The 21,106-nt window shown below is 45.6% G+C and overlaps 1 protein-coding gene across 1 annotated transcript in view; it reads left to right on the forward strand.

Moving 5' to 3' along the window:
• The window catches only part of CNGA2 (cyclic nucleotide gated channel subunit alpha 2), a 91,266-nt gene that overhangs the window by 50,433 nt on the left and 19,727 nt on the right, over window positions 1-21,106 (forward strand). Inside the window, exon 5 of the mRNA XM_053474026.1 lies at window positions 591-596. Coding sequence (XP_053330001.1) covers window positions 591-596 — 6 coding nt within the window. The remainder of the gene's footprint in view (window positions 1-590; window positions 597-21,106) is intronic.

Here is a 21,106-nt window from a genome sequence, read left to right on the forward strand (position 1 = left end):
ACAATAAGCATAGGTAAGAAACACATGTAAGAACATGTAAATGCGCGCAAAGTATGAATAAGACGAAATCAATAAACACCAAAGGAATACAGGGTGGGAAAAACACAAACCTTTATTGAAGGAGAAAAATACTGAAAGAAAGGAAATCGGGTGGGAATAATGCTCGCCTCCGTGTCTTTATAAATCATGACTTTACGTCATAATTTAGTAAAATCTGGCAATTTATAAAGACACGGAGGCTCCCATTATGCTAGTTCAAAGCTGTGCAACCACTGTAGAAGAAAAATGTGTTACAGGTTTAAAATAAAATTCCCTGAACGTCGATTCTCTCGACCAATCAGCAGCTTTAAGGAGATCTTCCAACCTACAACCCTGAGATGTGGCTTTGGAAGCTATAGCACCCCTTGTCGAATGAGGGCCGAAAATGGAAACATCAATGCCAGCAGAGGCCATCAACCACCGGACCCAACGCGCCAAGGTAGTAGTAGTCACAGGTAAGTGGGGATGACGGAGAGACAAAAATAGGTCAGGATGGGATGGATTCCTGAAAGAAGATGTCCTATCTTCATACACCTTGAGACACGACACAGGACAAAGTCGAGGTTGAAGAGGAAAAACAGGATAGAACACAGAGGTAATGGACGTCTTAGTACGTCTAGAAATGTCGAACCGTACGCCCTCAGGCGTAAAAGACCTAGCAGAAATATCTAGAGCCCTAACGTCAGAGACTCTTTTACACGAGATCAAACAAAACAACATGACTAACTTAGCCGATAATTGCTTCAGCGACAAAGAAACATTATCAGGCCATAGAGATAAGAAACGAAGAACCACATTGACATCCCACAGGCCAGAATAACGAGGCCTGGGAGGTCGAGTCAAACGTATGCCCTTCAATAAGCGACACACAACAATCTGTTTACCAACTGGCACGCCGTCCATACCGGCATGACCAGCAGAAATAGCCGATCGGTATACGTTGATGGTACGATATGCCAAGCCAGCGTCATACAACTCCGTCAGAAAACGCAAAACAACCGTTACAGAAGCTGAAACGGGATCCACACGCTGTTCCAGGCACCAACGTTCCCATGCGTTCCAGGCATGATCGTAAGCCCGTCTTGTTCCCGGAGCCCAAGCTCATGCCAAGAGACGCAGAGTCGTTCCCGAAACTCCAGGGACAAACCAGGGTCCCCCGAAACTCTCCAAGCCAATAGGGGCAACTGGTCCTGAAGGAGAAGTGGGTGAGGATCTGCCGTCCAGATCCAAGCTGGACGGCAGGAGCCGTGGGAAATCCACTAGCATCTCCAGAAGTGTAGGGAACCACGGTTGCGTGTTCCATAGCGGAGCAATGAGAACCAAAAGGGTGCCGCACCGGCGAAGATGGAGTAACGTACGAGCTACAAGGCAAAAAGGAGGAAAAGCGTAACTCCTCCGAAACGACCAATTCTGGAGAAAAGCGTCGGACGCCAATGCCTCCGGATCTGGACGCCAACTGAAAAAAGCAGGAAGCTGGGTGTTGAGGCGAGAGGCGAACAGATCCACTTCCAACGGACCCCAAATATCCGAAATCGCGACGAACACGGTGTGAAGGAGACGCCAATTGCCTGGATCCCTGAGATATCTCGAATTCCAATTGGCGACAGAATTGGCCAAACCGGGAATATGCTCTGCCTGCACCGCTATATTGTGAGCCAGGCAGAACTGCCAAAACTCCGTCGCCAGCCCAGATGATTTATGTATCTCACTGTCGACACGTTGTCCAGACGCAGGAGTACGGAGCAATTGGACAAATTTCGCAAGAAACTTTTGACAGCAAAAGAACTTGCCAACAACTCCAGACAATTTATGTGGAGCTTCTTCTCCGTCTGTGACCACTTGCCTCCTGTGGAGGAGTCTCCGCATCGTGCACCCCACCCTGTGAGGCAGGCATCGGATTCTATGACTAGGTCTGGGGTATTTCCGAAAATTGCTCTCCCATTCCAGGCGTTTATATGTTAAAGCCACCAAGAGAGCTCCTCCGCAGCTTCGCAATCGACCGGGATCTCCTGGTCGTACGAGAGGCCCTGACGCAGAGACCGATTCTTCAAACGTTGCAACGCCCGATAATGTAGGGGCCCGGGAAAAATCGCCTGAATGGAGGCTGACAACAACCCTATGACTCGTGCCAGATGCCGAACGGTGATCACTGGAAGATTCAACACTCTCCTGACCTCTTTCTTTATCGCCTTCACCTTTGAGCTCGGAAGATGCATAGACCCGTGAACGGAATTGATCACAAACCCCAGGAATTCCATGGACTGAGACGGGACGAGGTCCAATTTCTTCCAATTGATCAGGAATCCTAGGTTCTGTAGAAGAGACGTAGTCCACGACAGGTGAAGTTGTAGAGAGTGTATGTCCTGAGACATAATGAGTAGATCGTCTAGATAGATGATCAGACGAACTCCTTTCTCGCGCAACTTGCCCACGACTGGTTTCAGGAGCTTCATGAAGCACCACGGAGCGGAGGAAAGGCCGAACGGCAGGCAAGTGAACTTCCACGTCCGAGAGGTCCAGCGAAACTGAAGGAAATCCTGGTGTTCCCGCGCTATTGGCACCGTCAGGTAGGCGTCCTGTAAATCCAGTTTGACCATCCAATCCCCGATCTGCAACAGATCCCGCAAACAATGAATGCCTTCCATCTTGAAGTGTTGGTAAACAACGAAGGCATTCAGGGGACGGAGATTGATGACTGGTCGAACGCCTCCGCCTTTCTTGGCTACCAAGAAAAGGTTGCTCAAGAAACCTGGAGTGTTTGAGGGAACGGGGGTTATGGCCCCTTTTTCGTACAACGTTTGCACCTCCGCAGAGACTAAAGCCACGTCCGTATCGGAAAAACGAATCTCTCCGGGAAGTTGATACTGAACCGGAGTGGACAGAAAATCTATGTGGTAACCCAACACAGTTTGCAAGACCCACTGGTCCGAGGTCATCGACCTCCAAGCATTGTAATGAAACTGCAGACGACCTCCCACCTGAGAATCTGGAAGAAAATACGTTGGATGCGTACTTACCATAAGGTCGTCTGCCCTGGTAGGATCCTCTGGCTCCCCTGTTCTGCCATGGACGAGAACGTTGTGGGAAGAACGGTGTTGGAGTAGGCTTACGATCGTGGAATTGAGGCCTGGACAAACCGGTGCCTCGAGATCCGATGGTTGGACCTCTAGAATAGCTGCCGGGCAGACAGCCCCTGTGTCTACCGGCCCCTGCAAAAACCTGTCCCCGGAAAACTTTCCGCATATTGGATTGAGCCTTGTCCAAAGCGGTAAACGTATGCACGTAATTGCCCAAATCTTTGACGAACGTGTCGCCGAATAGGAAGCCTTTTGCCTGTGGGCCAGGCTCAGACACCGCCATATTTACTAACTTGGGCTCAATTTTCAGTAAAATGGCTTTGCGCCTTTCAGAGGCCAGCACCGTATTGGCGTTACCGACCAAACAAATAATACGTTGCGCCCAACCTCACAATGTCACAAGGTCCACCTGGGAATTATCGGAAATAGCGGATTCCACCGTTTCAAAAAGTTTTGTGGCCGGACCCAAAATGTCTAAGATCTTATCTTGGCAGTTCCCAGGGCCGGCCGAAGACTTAACGCCGCCTGGGGCGAAGTTTAAAACGCCGCCGCCCCCCGCCGACGCCGGGGGGGCGAAGTTTAAAACGGCGCCCCCCCCGCCGAGGGGGGGCATTTTAAACTTCGCCGACGCCATAATCTACGATCCCCCCCCGGTACTTACCTTTAAACAGTCCTGCGGCGAGTCTCCCTGCTCTGCCACGGTGCCGGCTTGTAATGCTGAGCGCCGTAAATTGACGTCACTTCCGGCGCTCTGCATTACAAGCCGGCACCGGGACCGAACAGGGAGACTCGCCACAGAGGAGAGAGAGGGGCGCCGAGCGGGTAAGCGAAAACCATTCGGTGCCCCCCTCTCTCTCTCTCCTCCGCTTCAAAAAAAAAAAAAAAAAAGCGCTTGGGGCGGCAAAGTGCCGCCCCTTCTAAAGTGCCGCCTGGGGCAATTGCCCCAGTCTGCCCCATTATAGGGCCGGCCCTGCCAGTTCCTAAGAGAGAACTCCAGTCCCTTTTTTGATTTCCAACCAGATTTACCCAGGAACGGAGCAATTTTAGGATCCACCTCTGGAGTGGCACACACATCGTCAGGTAAAGAAGGTCTAGGGCATTCTGCCCTCAAATTATTCCTGGCCGCCTTAGTGAGTGGTTTGCGGACCCGGGAAGCCACATATTGAGCTACATGAGGCATGGGAGACCATTCGGCCGACCTAGGATTAGACAGCTCGTCAGGATCAAACAGAGGCTCTCCACGGGAGTTCAGAAGGGTATCCCCGGATACGTGGGTGAAAGGTAAGTTGGGCTGGTCAGTATTATCAGGTGTCACATACTCGTAATCAGAGAAATCACTCTGATCAGCATCCACTGACACATCTGAAACCTCCTCAGATACCGCCTCAGAGTCGGAAGAGTCAGATAAGGTCTTAGCCTTTTTCCATTTGCGTCCTGATTTTGCCCGACGCTGGGCTCTTTTCCGTGGTGTAACCACGTCCTCTGAGACAGGACGTACCTTGTCCGTCATGTGAGTTTTGGAGGTCAAACGGCTACCGTGCACAGATTTACACGAAGCCTTACGGGGAACGCCAGAGGTACCCTGTAGAGGCAATTCAGTAACAGGTGCTAGAGTAGACAATTGAGAAGCCTTAATGGCAGAAGAAATAGACTGGGAGATGTTAGAGGACATCATCCCCATAACAGAGTGCAGAGCCTGTGTGACAGACTTAGTCATGGTAGCATCCAGCAATGAATGGAACTCCTCAGAGTTCATAATATCCCCATGTGGGTCATCTATCTCCACACCATCAGCTCCTTTAGTCAGAGGAGGCTGGCCAGAGGGGCCTGGAAGATTAGGAGGGAGAGAGTCCCTGTCAGAGATCATCATAAAGGTAAGGAAATAAACTGAAATGGGAGAAACCAGCCGAAGCGGAAAAAATGTGAACCGGCACACACACACCAAGATGGCCACCTAAACGGCTTGGCGCCAGAATAAAACAAGCCGGAACGGACGATAAGTTAAGTGTCCGGCAAACTAACACGGGGGAAAGGGGAGAGGAACACACCAAATGGTCGCCGAGACGAACCGGAACGAGCACTGTGTAGCCGAGAGGAGACGGAATCAAAAACTGCAAACGTCGTATCAGATAGAAATGCTAAAATGGCCGCCGCGCGTGAAGCGCGCATGCGCGAGACGCGGCAATAGAAATAATCAGATACCTGATAAAGAAGGAAGAAAACGAGCAAACGAAAAACGGCAGTACACATTAAAATACCGCGGCGGGTAGCAGAAACGAATGACAGAAGCACCTGGAAGAAGGCACAACCGCCTCTTCAGGTAAATAGACAAAACAATAGATGAGCAAAAAAGTGTATACTTATCTCTGAGGGAGCAGCAAAGAAAAGAGGAAGTTTGATGGTCCTAAGCAACTATATAGGAGGAGGAGTATCTGTGATGAGTCCTTATTGGATGCCTATATGTACATGTTGATTGGTCTCTTTTTTCTTGTTATATTTTGTTCTTAAAATATTCTTTGCTGCTGAGGGAATAAAGAAAAGAGTTAAGCATAATGGGAGCCTCCGAGTCTTTATAAATTAAAAGTTGTCCAATTATAGGATGTTGATTGTCTTTAAGATTGTATTCAAATAAGTATATTGTTATTGTTAAGTCCCGATAAATAAATACATAAATGTAGATCCATAAATTCATCAATAAAATAATGATTCAATAAATATATAAATCCATTAATGAAAATCACAATCACATTTACATCCTAAATAAAATGAATATATATATGACATTTTTAAACAGTTAATAATCTTCGGGTAAGTATATGGTCATGATTTAATCCCTATATATAAATATCTGTATATACAATTATTAAAACAGAAATTCATCAATAAAATCATGATTAAATACATAAATATATAAAATCATTAAATGAATATATATAGGAGATTTTGATCCTCAGGTAAGTATAGGGCCATGATTTAATCCCCATAAATGAATAAATATATATATATATATATACATACATACACATATATGTATGAAAACATTACTCAAAACCATAATCCCATTTGATATAGAATAAATATAAAAAGCTCTCTCATATTATTATTCATATTAATTGTATAAGTATCATCCCTATGGGGTAAAGGTCATGTTTGTTGAGATAAACCAATACATTCAATATATCAAGTTTAAAGTTAATATTAACATATCCCTTATGTGTCTTTAACAAATCGCAACATTTATAGGAGAACAATTATTTTTATCTTTTTCTTTTACTCTAATTAAAAGAAGTGGCAGAGTTCGAAATCATTATTTAACCCATTGGGTATCAAAGTTTTTAAAACCCTTACGAAAAATTACTGCAGTTTTTCGGAAGTAATACTGCAGTTTTTTGGACATGAAAATACTGCAATGCTGCACTTTTACTGCCGTATTACTGCACATTTACTGCAGTTTTACTGCATTTGTACTTTACTGTACTGCAGTTTTACTGCAGTTAATTTTTTTGAAGTACAACTGTAGGTTTGCAATACAAAAAAAAAAGTGCAGTAAATGTGCAGTAACACTGCAGTACAGTGAAGTACAAATGCAGTAAAACTGCAGTAAATGTGCAGTAATACTGCAGAAAAACTGCAGTAATTTTTTCGTAAGGGTATTTCTGCCTTTCCTAATCGATTTATAAAATTATCTCCTCTCCAAAATGTATTTACCTTGGAAATTGCCTTAAAATTAAGGTATCTATCTAGGGTCCCTATTATGATATGTTGCAAAATGTGACAACACACTATGATTCTGGACGTGATTTTTTATGTTTCTCATATGTTTTTCTGCCCTTGTGTGTAATGCTCTTGTGGTGCACCCTACATATTGTAGACCACAGGGGCAGTTTCAAATGTATATGACATTTTTTGAGTGACAGGTTAGTGGTTGCTTGATATCGTATTGTTGTTTGGTTGTGAATGAGGTAAACTTGCTGATTGATTCGCATAGTTGTTTATTGTCCTACAGGCCAGGCAGGAACTGCATCTTTGAAAGGTATTATTATCCTTACGCAAAGTGGATTTCAACTTCTCTTCATTTGTTAAATAACTTTTTACCAGCTTATTTCTAAATCTTGGTGCTCCCCTGAATACTATTCTGGGTCGTTGCGCAAGAATTTCTTCTAGACATGGGTCAGTTCTAAGTAAGTGCCAATGCTTCTGTATTACTTTTTTCATTTTTATTCCTGCACCGCTATAGTTCAAAATCAATGGGATATCTTTTAATTTGGATTTTTCGTATTTGTTCTTCTTGATATTATTAAGATAGAGTATGTCACATTGTTCTTTCTGAGCTACTTCTTGTATAATGTTATCTAAAGTCTTAGGATCATACTTTTTTCCACAAAGGATTTTTTCTTTATTTTATTATGTCACTATTAGATTTGAGAAAAGATTTTGCACATAAAGTTCATTGTATGTTCAACAATTTCGACGCTAGAGATCAGTGGCGACTCTAGAAACAATATATAGGGGGGGCACACAAGATACCACAGTCAAACTGGGGGGGCATTAATAATTTCCACCAATAAATCATACCACTGAAAAACATATATATATATATATATATATATATATATATATATATATATATTTCCAAAAGTAATGTGCTATGGAATGATACTTTTGTTATTGGACAATACAATACTTGATCATTCAACATGGGAAGCCTAAAGCCACAATTTAGTACGACTAATCCTTGAAATCCTTTAAACAACACAATACCTTAACTTTTCCACTAAATGATTTCAGGGCCTAATATTAGACCCTGCTGCCGATATATATAATCAGATATATATATATAATCAGAAACCGTATTGGCTCGGATATAGGCCGCCCCCGTATATAGGCCGCACCCTAAAAGTTTGGTGCTTTTTTAAAGAAAAAGTTTTTTTCTTTAAAAAAGCACCAAAAAAAACATGCTGCCACTCTGCCCCCCCCCCGAGATATGCTGCCACTGTCCTCCCTCCCCGAGATATGCTACCACTGTCCTCCCTCCCCGAGATATGCTGCCACTGTCCTCCTCTGCCCCCCCCGAGATACGCTATCCACTGTCCTCCCCCCCCGAGATACGCTACCACTGTCCTCCCCCCCCGAGATACGCTACCACTGTCCTCCCCCCCCCCCGAGATACGCTACCACTGTCCCCCCCCGGGAGTAATGCTGCCACTGTCCTCGTCTGCCCCCCCCCTCGACTTACCGGAGCAGACTCCTGGGTGTCTTGCGGGGCTGGCGGGGGACATCTACGCAATACGCGTATGCAACTTCCGGTGCCGGAAATTGCATACGCGTATTGCGTAGATGTCCCCCGCCGGCCCCGCAAGACACCCGGGAGTCTGCTCCGGTAAGTCGGGGGTGGGCAGAGGTAAAACGCATCGTGCGGACGGTCCGCACGATGCGCTTAGACAACCTCCCGTGCCGGCACCCCCCCCCGTGGGAAGTGCTGGCAGGGGAGGCCGTCTGAGCGTATCAGGCAGTAGGATACAGGTCCCCTGCACCGCTGCGGGGGATCTGTATCCTAACCCCGCTGCCTGCCCGGCGCCCGGGACTGCATGTCCCGGGCGTCGGGCGCTAGACCCCGAATATAGGCCGCACCCCCACTTTAAAGACTTAAAGTGGGGGAAAAAAAGTGCGGCCTATATTCGAGCCAATACGGTATATATATATATATATATATATATATATATATATAAATATTAGATCCTGCTGCCCATATATATTAATATTAGCTCCAGTTGCCGATATATATATTAACATAAGTCCCTGCTGTTGATATATATATATATATTTATATATATATATATATATATATATATATATATATATATATATAAATATTAGACCCTGCTGCAGTTAGCAGGTATAGATCAACACATTAACACACAAATCCAGCTTTGCATGTATAGATCAATTGAAATTCACTTGTGATCTCAGCACTGAAGGTATATATCAAATAAACAGAATCAGACATACAAATCCTGTATTTGCAGGTATACAATAATAATATATGAAACATAGCATTGCAGGTATAGATCAAATAAATACATGGAAACAGCATTGCAGGTATTAATCAACTGAACAAGACATACAAACCCTGTATTTGCAGGTATACATAAATAATGTATGGAAACATAGCATAGCAGATATGGATCTACAGAATAACACACAAACCCAGCTTTGCAGGTTCAGATGAATTGGAATTCACATAAAAACACGGCATTAAAGGTATATTTAAAACCCCCTAAATTACAGGCATAGATGACAGGTTGTACACCCTAAAGCCAGCCCTGGCGTCCACACTGCCCACATAGAACTTGACCAGCACCCAGATAACACACATAAGATTTGCCATCTTTGTCCCTAGCACAAGTCAACTTTGTCCCCAAACAGCCTGGCCTGTGCCATCTTTGTCCCATATACACCCTGCCTGTGCCATCTTGGTCCCCAAGGCTAAAACATCCTGCTAGTGCCATCTTTGCCCTTCCACAATTATACATCTATGATACACACAAACACATTAACTCATGCTCTCCTTCATTCAGACAATTCATCCACAAATTAACTCATGCTCTCCCTCATTGAGACAATTCATCCACATATTAACTCATGCTTAGTTAAGACAACTCGTCCACATATTAACGCATGCTCTCCCTCATTCAGACAACTCATCCACATATTAACTCATGCTCTCCCTCATTCAGACAATTCATCCACATGTTAACTCATGCTCTCCCTCATTCACACTTTACTTCAATTCAATATTCTTACTACCCTCTTTCTCACTATGTACCCCCTCTCCCTCCCTTATCACTTTCTACCCCCACTCCCTCCCTTATCTCTTTCTACCCCTTCTCCCTCCCTTATCACTTTCTACCACTTCTCCCTCCCTTATCTCTTTCTACCCCTTCTCCCTCCCTTATCACTTTCTACCACTTCTCCCTCTCTTATCACTTTCTACCCCTTCTGCCTCCCGTATAACTTTCTAACCCCTCTCACGCCTCTCCCCCTTTGTAGTTCACTCACCTTTAAGTCCTGTGGCCGGAGAACGAGGCTTCCGTCTTCCTGCTCTGCCGCTGCACAAGCTGCTTCACTGCTGGGCGCCGTATATTACATAGTTACATAGTTATATAGGCTGAAAAAAGACATGCGTCCATCAAGTTCAGCCTTTCCTATATCTGTTAATTTGTTGCTGTAGATCCAAAAGAAGGCAAAAAAACCCCGGTTTCGCTCTTTCCAATTTTGCACTTTTCCTTCTTGACCCCAAAATGGCAGTCAGATTTCTCTTTGGATCAATAAGCTGTTTCCCCATAATTGGGGATTACTCTAGCCTTGATGTAGAGCTAATCTAAATTTTATTAAAGACAGGAGGCGAATATTTGCATAACTTCTTTACTACAAAACCTCCAGCAGCAAAGAAACAGTAAAAAAAAAACACAGAACAAAAGGACTAATCAGTCCATAAATAACAGTTCAGAACCTCCAACTTATTTCGAACAAGTCTGCCCCCTACAGGAATATAAGGAAGAGAAATAAAAGTCCTTACCTGACGTGTTTCTGGCCCTGAAGGAGGAGGATGTCCCTCTGCCTCTGGACGAGCCTCTGGAGACTGGGCTTCTATATTGGTAGCGTTGTGCCGCCGAGCTTTCTGGAAATCTGGGCCTGCTGCCGCGGAGCGCGGCCCTGCTGGTGACTCGGCCCCTCTGTCGACCAGCCCGAGATAAAAAACGGTCCCTGCCGCGAAACACTCTGCGCAGTGAAGACTGAGCCTTATTCAGGGACGTAAATATAGTTACATGTTGATTAAGTTCCTTCAGGAACTTGTCCCCGAATAGCAGACCTTTGGCCTCTGGGCCCAGTTCCTGTCACATCCAACAGCTTGCCCTGCGCAGCATGAAGACCCTGTTCGAGTCCCTTACGTGGGTCTTTCCCGTTCCTGGTCATGAAAGTGACAAACGAGCTGTCAAACTCGGGAGTGTTCGCCACCTTATCCGGGACTGTAGGCCTAGGGCATTCTGCGCGCAGCTTCTGACGAGCCTCCTTCTCCAACGGGCGCTGAAGCCAAAAACGAAGAAACTCCGCAATGTGTGATGCAGGTGCTCACTCAGAAGACGTCGGGCGCCTTAGGGTGCGAGGGTCAAACATGGGCAGACCAGCCGCGTCCAGGATTTCCGCTTCCACCGAAGTAGAGGGTTGGGGATCTGTGACCGTTTCTCGGATGTAAGAAGGGCCGGCTGTTGGTGAAGACGGTCTGGATGTCTCAGCCGGGCACTCATCCACAATTTCATAATCCCCCGCCAGATCATCTGCTTCCACTGGGGGTGAAGATGGGTGCGAGTGGTAAGGTAGCGGGGCCTTAGACCTCTTCAAGGGGGCTTTGCCCTTACAGGAAACCTCACCCTCGGTCCACTGACGCTTGCGTGGGTGGATTGTCTCGGCTGCAGGTTGTGACTCCTCAGAGTCCGACATCCCTTCTCTCGAAGGCCGGCTGATGGTAGGCGGCGCCACCTGGGAAGGGGTTGTATGATCCAAGGCAGCCAGGGCTGTTGGAAGGGATTCTAGTAATGCAGCCTTCAGCCATGCTTGGAGGGCCGCTGACATGGGAAGGTCTGAATCAGACATGATGGATCGTATTATCCCGTATCTGCAATCGTATAGAAAATAGATCAGTGAGATCAGACACAGCTGCGGGGGTCATCCGCTGGCACCAAAGAGGGTCACTCAGAGGGCTGGGAATCAGGTCAGAGCTTGTCCCTTACAATAAGGGGGGTTGCCCCTACATCAAGCAGTGACCAGGCACCGCACAAGGATGGATCAACAGCTCCTATATATGTAGTCAGCCAGTGGTAGATTCAGAGGCACATTAAGTAAATCCAACCTCAAGGGGTTAAACGTGAAAACCTGAATAAAATGTGTGCTTGAGTGCCTTTTTTTATATATATATTTATTTATTTACATCAACCCACAAATGTCTCTGCCTGGGCTAGAACACAGGACCATATCATTCATTGAGAGCACTGCACCAACAAGGTGAGCCACAGGGTGGTGCTGTATGTACAGGCAGCAGTAAAATATATAAGTGAAAGTGTATGGATTCAATGAATATTTTTTTTTTTTTTTTCCTCAATGAAACTTTAATGACCGTGTGCGTGTAACGAATTAATCACGGTAAGTGGTCCCGGCAGCACACGAGGTGATGGGTCACCCTCACCAGTAGAGGGGGTCATCCTCATCCAGCGCGGAACGGCCACGTGTAGCCGAAACGCGGGAACGGAGGAAAGGTAAGTCCGTACGCTTAGTATTTAGTATAGGAGGGTGGGGGGCTCGGGGAGCCGGTCCACGGCGGAAACGCCGCACCTGCAAGGGGAAAAACCCCGCACCCGGGGAGGAGAGAGCAGAGGCTTACTGATGCCGCGAGGACCGCGGGGAGAGAGGCATAAAGTTCCAGGTAGGCCGCGGGGCGGGGCGGCACGGCGCAGAGGAGCAAGGAAAGACCCAGTGGGACTGGTTTTAGTTAGAAAAAGAGAGAGGGCCGAGAAATGCAGATAGGTAAGGCGAGGAAAATAGGAGGGTACTGTAGGAAGGAGACAAACCTGGAAGGCAATCCGTATTGACAGATACCTATAGAAAACGAACACTGTAGCAGAATGGCTAACACATAGAAAAGGTATTTGTAAGGGCAAAATATATGAAAAATAGGGTATATTGCTAAAAAACAATGGAATATGTGTAGCACACTAGAATGGAGGGTGCTCACCTGGAGGCCAGCAGCAAAGAGGAAGTTGGAGGTTCTGAACTGTTATTTATGGACTCTATACTGTTCTGATTGGTCCTTTTGTTCTGTGTTTTTTTTTAACTGTTTCTTTGCTGGTGGAGGTTTTGTAGTAAAGAAGTTATGCAAATATGAAGCCTCCTGTCTTGCCATAAAATTAAAGATTATATCCCTGAATATTATGTTTTTCCAGGTATCCATCCAGTTGCAGTTTAAACGTCTGTACAGACTCCGATAAAACTACCTCTGCAGGCAGAGAATTCCACATTCTTATTGTCCTTACTGTAAAAAACCCTTTCCTATGATGTCATATACCGGCGCTCAGCATGAAACGCCGGCACCACGAACGAGGTAGAGACCTCGTGGAGGAGACTGAGGAGGCCGAGCGGTTGCTAGGCGCCCCTCTCTCTCCTCCGCATAAAAAAAAAAAAATCGTTTGAGGCTGCCCGGGACTTAAAGTCCCATTGCGGGACTGTCCTGGGTGGTTCCAAATTCAGGGGGGGGCAACCGGGGTGGCAAGGAACACACAATTTATGGACCAGTGGAACACAATATTAGAAAAATCTACTACGGCACTTATGCAGTTAATTATCCAACATAGAACTGAAACGCTAAGACTCTTAGATCAAGAAATTAATACCATTCAAGAAAAAATGTCACCATATACTGGTTCAAAAGACTATGAAGAAGAACTAAACATAAAATAGTCTGAATTGATCAAGAAATAGGTGACCTAAAGAGGAACATTTTGAAAAAAGAGGGAGTAAGAAACCCTATGAAAAGCTGATAAATCTATTTTATAAGAGGCCACAAGCTCAGAGATTTCATGTACAGGGCCGGCCGAAGATGTAACGCCGCCTGGGGCGAAGTTTAAAAAGATCCCTCCAGACCTAATTTAAATGATAAAAGGGTTGAAAGAAAAAATAATGGGTACAATACAAATAAACAGAATATCATATCAGAATACCAAGAATCCCTCCCCTAAATTCACAACCTCCAACCACTACGCCTGTTAATAAAATCAGACAACGCACTTTTTGAGATCAGGATTGGGGATGAAGAACCCCCCCCACACACACACACACACAGATTCATCAAAAGATACAGGTTAAGAGAGGAAGAAGAAAAATAGGAAGAAAAAGAGGAATAGGGCTCAAGACTCTCGAAAAGGATGAATCAAAAATAAAACCGGTATTTTTAATTTAAGCTATAAAAAAACTTACTATAGATCACATTAAAGTATTAAGTAAACTGTTTGAGGGTTTCCTAAGAGATGCTATTTTGTAGTATCTCAATGAAAATAAATGTATGACTCCATATCAGCATGGGTTTACAAGGGATCAGTCCTGTCAAACTAACCTGATCAGCTTTAATGAGGAGGTGAGCTCAAGACTGGATCGGGGTGAATCGCTGGATGTCGTATATCTTGATTTTTCCAAAGCATTTGATACGGTGCAACATAAAAGGCTGGTACATAAAATGAGAATGCTTGGGCTGGTGGAGAATGTGTGTATGTGGGTAAGTAACTGGCTCAGTGATAGGAAACAGAGCGGTGGTTATTAATGGTACATCAGTTTTGGGTCCTATTCTTTTTAATATATTTATTAATGACCTTGTAGAGGGATTGTATAGTAAAGTATCAATCTTTGCAGACGATACTAATCTCTGTAACGTGGTTAACACAATAGAGGACGGTGCATGGTTTCAAATGGATCTGGATAGGTTGGAGGCTTGGGCTGGGATGTGGCAGATGAGGTTCAACACAGATAAATGTAAGGTTATGCACATGGGGAAGAAAAATCCAGGCTGGGAATATGTATTAAATGGGAAAACACTGGGGATGACTGACATGGAAAATGACTTGGGAGTCTTAGTTAACAGTAAATTTACCTGTAGCGACCAGTGTCAGGCAGCTGCTGCTAAGGCAAATAAAATCATGGGGTGCATCAAAAGGGGCATAGATGCCCACGACAAGGAAATAATTCTACCACTGTACAAGTCCACACATGGAATACTGTGTACAGTACTGGGCACCAGTGTACAAGAAAGATATAGTGGAGCTGGAGAGGGTTCAAAGACGGGCAACCAGAGTAATAAGAGGAATGGGAGGACTACAGTACCCAGAAAGATTATCAGAATTAGGGTTATTTAGTTTAGAAAAAAGACGGTTTAGGGGGGACTTAATAACTATGTATAAATATATAAGGGGACAGTACAGAGATCACTCCCAGGACCTATTTATACCCAAGACTGTATCTATAACAAGGGGACATCCTCTACGGCTAGAGGAAAGAAGGTTTCTACACCAGTACAGATGGGGGTTCTTTACAGTAAGAGCGGTGAGGCTATGGAACTCTCTGCAAGAGGAAGTGGTAATGGTAAACTCAATAAAAGAGTTCAAAAGGAGCCTGGACGTGTTTCTTGAAAGCAATAATATTACAAGTTATGGATATTAGATTAATAGGGACAGAACGTTGATCCAGGGATTTATTCTGATTGCCATATTTGGAGTCGGGAAGGAATTTTCCTCCTGGTATGGGGCAATTGGCATCTGCTTCATAAGGGTTTTTTGCCTTCCTCTGGATCAACACAGTAGGGACACAATAGGTATATAGGTTGAACTTGATGGACTTTGGTCTTTTTTCAACCTTATGAACTATGTTACTATGTTACTTTGTTACTATGACTTAAATTTGCACCTAACACTAAATTGAACAATGCTGATATCTTTGTTGATCTAAACAAATACATAAGAAATGTATACCTTAAAAAACTTTTTTTACATTTCCAACGGAGATAATATCCACTAGACTTGTGCATTCGTCTTCGGGCGAACATGAAAACAAACAGGAAGAGTCAGTTTTTTTGTTCGTTCTGAAGAAACGTAGAAGAGAATTTTGAAAAAATTTGCTCTGAAAAAACCTTGTTCTATAATCGGGCAAATACGGTATATCTTTTCATGTGACAACACTGAAGAAATGACACTCTGCTACAATGTAGCAAAGTAGTGAGTGTACAGCCTGTATAAGAGTGTAAATTTGCTGTCCCCTCGAAATAACTCAACACACAGCCATTCATGTCTAAAACCTTGGCAACAAAAGTGAGTACACCCCTAAGTAGAAATGTCCAAATTGAGCCCAATTAGCCATTTCCCCTCCCCGGTGTCATGTGACTCGTTAGTCATGTTATACAGGCTGTACACTCACTACATTGTAGCAGAGTGTCATTTCTTCAGTTTTGTCACATGAAAAGATATAATAAAATATTTACAAAACTGGGAGGGGTGTACTCACTTTTGTGAGATACTTTACATATATATATATATATATATATATATATATATATATATATATAGATATTTATTCATTTATGGGGATTAAATCATGACCATATACTTACTTGAGGATCATTAACTGTTCAAAATCTCCTATATACCGTATTTGCTCGATTATAAGACGACCCTGATTATAAGACGACCCCCCAAAATCTGAATATTAACTTAGGAAAAAAGAAAGAGCCTGAATATCAGTTTTACCAGTAAATGTTAATCAGAGCCGGCCTTAGGCGTTGTGGCGCCCTGTGCGGACTACTCCTCTGGCGCCCCCCCTCACTACCCCCCCTCTCTGCCCCTTTAAACTACCCCCCCTCAAACTACCCCTCCCCTCTAGCCCTTCAAACTACCCCTCCCCTCTGCCTCTTCAAACTACCCCCCCCTCTGCCCCTTCAAACTACCCCCCCCTCTGCCCCTTCAAACTACCCCCCCCTCTGCCCCTTCAAACTACCCCCCCCTCTGCCCCTTCAAACTACCCCCCCCTGCCCCTTCAAACTACCCCCCCTCTACCCCTTCAAACTACCCCCCTCTACCCCTTCAAACTACCCCCCCCCCTCTACCCCTTCAAACTACCCCCCCTGCCCCTTCAAACTACCCCCCCGCCCCTTCAAACTACCCCCCCGCCCCTTCAAACTACCCCCCCCCCCGCCCCTTCAAACTACCCCCCCGCCCCTTCAAACTACCCCCCCTGCCCCTTCAAACTACCCCCCCTGCCCCTTCAAACTACCCCCCCGCCCCTTCAAACTACCCCCCCGCCCCTTCAAACTACCCCCCCCGCCCCTTCAAACTACCCCCCCCACTTACCTTGTTGCCGGAGTCCTGCGGTAAGAGCGGGAGGCATCCGTCTTCTCGCTCTGCCGGCATTTCATGTTGAGCGCCGGTATAGTCCGGCGCTCAACATGAGATGCTGGCACCGCGACGGAGTCACGGAGAGAAAGGGGCGCCGAGCGGTTGCCGAGAACTTCACGAGCAACCGCTCGGCGCCCCTGACCGGGACTTAGATTAAAGCATCGTTTTTTTTTTTTAAACTTTATTTAACATCAATGATGTTAAATAAAGTTTAAAAAAAAAACAAAAAAAAAAAACGATGCTTTAATCTAAGTCCCGGTCAGGCGCCCCTGCAACCATGGCGCCCTGTGCGGTCGCACAGGTCGCACACCCCTAAGGCCGGCCCTGATGTTAATTCATGTAAACTATTTTTTTTAATAAAAGCTATGATTGAGAAAAATATTTTTTTGTTTTTATTTCCTTGTATTTTCCAACCTGTCCCCCAGTTATGCACAGCTGCCCCCAGGCTTGCCACACCAATATGGCACTGTGGCCCATGATATGCCTTTTAACCCTCTATATGCCACTGTGCCCCGTGGTATGCCTTTTGACCCCCTATGTGCCACTCTGCCTCCCTAAATGCCTTATACCCCTATATCCCATTCTGGCATTTAGGGGGTTAAAATGCATATTATGGGGCAGAGTGGCATATAGGGAGGTATAAGGCATTCCAGGAGGCAGAGTGGCATTAAGGGAGTTAAAAGGCATTGTATAGAGCACTCTGCCTCCAGAAATGCCTTATACCCCTATATGCCACTCTGACATTTAGGGGGTTAAAAGGCATATTATGGGGCAGAGTGGCATATAGGGAGGTATAAGGCATTTCAGGAGGCAGAGTGCTCTATTGGGTGGGGGGAGACAGGAGGATCCAGGTCCCCTGCAGCGATGCGTGGGGATCTGGATCTTAGTCTCATAATCAGACCTCTATTTGAGGTCTGATTAGAAGACGACCCCGATTAGAATACGAGGGGTATTTTTCAGAGCATTTGCTCTGAAAAAAACCTCATCTTATAATCGAGCAAATACGGTATATTAATTTAATAGTGTTATATATTTATTTAATCATGATTTTATTGATGAATTTCAAGATGCTCTGCGGTTTCTCCCTACGGCTTCTCCGTACAAAAGAAGAGATGAAGCTGAAAAGACTACACAGGGGATCCGCGACACCCTCTCAGAAATTAAAACGGACCTTCAACAGCTAGGTGGCCGCAGTCGAGAACGAACATGTTTTGATTACTACCACAGTGGACGCTCTCTCTTTACAGATGTCCGAGCAGACCACCATGTTATGACTTCTTGCCCATAAGCTTGAAGATCTTGACAATCGTGGCCGGCGGAATAATTTGCATGTAAGAGGGGTGCCGGAATTGATACTACAGCCTGACATTACCAACACACTCCCAGGCGATCTTTAATGATGCACTCCAAAGGCCTCCGGACACTCAAATCTTGTTTGACAGAGCACACCGCACGTTGAGGTCCAGGGGCAATGCCAATAGCCCCCCGAGGGATATCATTTGTCGTCTACAGGATTATCCCTTGAAGGAGAATATTTTGAGGGCTTGCAGAGCGCGTGGGAATCTTACATGGGATGGCCACCCTATCTTGATATTCCTGGATCTTTTTCGTTGCAGACCTGACGTCTTCTAAAACCTCTTACCACGGCTCTGAGGGAAGCTTGCATTCCCGTACCAGTGGGGATTCCCCTTCGTGTTAATTGCTCGACGAGATGGCAACGCTTTCATGATCCGTCAGGCTTCGGACATACCACAATTTCTTCAGGACCTCGGTTTGCCGCACTTACAGATCCCTGACTGGGAACCCACTTTAAAGATCTTTGCTCCGCTCCGAGATCCCAGCAAGGACTGGTCCTCTTGACCACGAAGAACCAAGCGTCTAAAGCTGCCAAATGTGTGAGTTCTCTGGTCCCTCTCCTCTCATCCGACATTTTGCCCAGGATTTGCTTCCCTTTGCATTGTGGAGACATTTGGCCGACACTCAGATGCGGATTATCTCAGAGCCTCCTTCGAAGTTTCTCCGTCGCTTTTGCTGGGACCTCCATTTCTACACCATCTCCTAACCTCAAAATGTTTTTTCCAGGTATAGGTGCTTGGTCTGTATTAGGTCTCGCGCCCTGTGGACCTTTTGTTTTATATTTATTTTGTTTGGTTTTATGTCTAGTTTTCATAGCCGGCTCGTTCGGGATATCCCTTTCTGGTTAATGGTTTTCTGCTATGCCACCAGAGTTATTTTCTATAATATGGGATAGTCTCATGGGTCTCTTGTCACAGTTTGCACCATACAAACATGTTATTCTTATTGTTTCCAACCTGGGTCTGGCAGTACTATTCAGGGGTGTGTGACCCTTGCCTCCCTGGTTATGTTTCCTGCCTGCTTTGGTTCTGTTTGTTGTTGGGTTAAATGATATTTCCCTTTTTTTTTTTTTTCTTGCATTTGTCTCTTGGTTTTGCCCACTACCCTTGAGATGGGGTATTGGAGACTGCATTCTATAAATGGTTGCTCACTTCCCTACATACACCGTAAAAGTGTTGGCGTGTCCTTATGCCTCATTTGTTTTGACTTTCCCCCAGGTGGGAGTGATTGCCTTGACCCTTGCACTGCCCATACCCAGGAGGTTCCCCATTTCCCAAACCCGAAATAAAAGACAGACACCAGCAGGATTGGATTTAGAAAAGGCCAAGACATTTATTTAACAAATGTGTCGACATAACTTTAACACCTTATAAATTATTGTAAAAAACACTTTAATAATAACTTCTGTATAAATACTATACAGTCTTCTGTACACCTGTGTACAAAGAGCTGAGGGTTCCCAACCTAAACACAGACAATGGATTCACGCTACCCCTTCCGCCGGATACCACAATCGCCCAAGGGACCGCGGGTTGGATAGGGGAGCTCCACCTTAACGCTTTGCTTAATCCTGTACAAGGAGGGCATTAACTTTAACCTCTAATCAAAACCATCAACTCGCCACTCCCATTATCGTTCAAACTTCTCCAGGGAACTCCTCCGCCACAGGCAATTAGCTTGGATCCCTACTAGCTCTTTGCCCCCGCCACACAGCAAACGCCCTCTCCAATCCTGCCCCAACCTTAAGACACCACAAATCCATACCAACCGCATTCAAATGAACCCCATCCCCGGCAAACAAACCAGCCGGGTCTGATTCAATATCAGAATGCGACACTACCAGGCCACCATGCTGTGACACAAAATGAGAAACAGCCCGATTAACCCTCCGACGGGCCCTATTGATACCCACAACCGATCTCGCTCCCCGCCAAAACAACCGAAGGGTAATCTCAGACCACACCAAGAGTATCCCCGGAAAGCTATTCAACAAACGTAAAAAATCACATTTAATGTCCTTAATAAGTTTCCTGGCTGGCCTGGTACAAAGGTCGTTACCACCAGCATGAAGAACCAAAATGTGTGCGGGGCACCGTGCCGATGCACCTGAAAATCTACCTCGGAACGCACACCTTCCCACCGCAAGCCCCGAAAACCAAGCCATCTGACCTGTACCAGGTCCGGATCCAGGCCCCAAAGCCGACCGTGAGGACGAACACCGGCCCTACGCGCCGCCCGGTAAACATAAGAATGACCCAGAATCCAAACCAGGCATCCCGAGAAACCTAAAACGAAAACACAGGACAAACAGGAAAAGAAAATGAACTAACAAGTCACACAAGGTGCGAACGCACATAACTCTGAAAACGCCCAGACTCCCATCTCCCAATCCGTCTGATAACATCTTCACCCAGACCCCACCTAGCTGCCTGGGTGGCCGCGCCTATCCGAAAAGAATGGGTCCCAAACTCCCCCGGGTTCAAGGCACATGCCAACAACCATTTGCGGGAAAACCGCCAAAAACTGAAAGTGAGACAGAGAACTTCCATTCACATGCACCAGCAAGGGACCATCCCCAGGCGGCCGAACAGACAAAAAGGAACGCAAACAACGGACCGGGCAAAGGTCAGACCCCTCCAACCCAAACAA

This window comes from Spea bombifrons, chromosome 8 (genome assembly GCF_027358695.1).
Source record: "Spea bombifrons isolate aSpeBom1 chromosome 8, aSpeBom1.2.pri, whole genome shotgun sequence".
Classification (NCBI taxonomy): Eukaryota; Metazoa; Chordata; class Amphibia; order Anura; family Pelobatidae; genus Spea; species Spea bombifrons.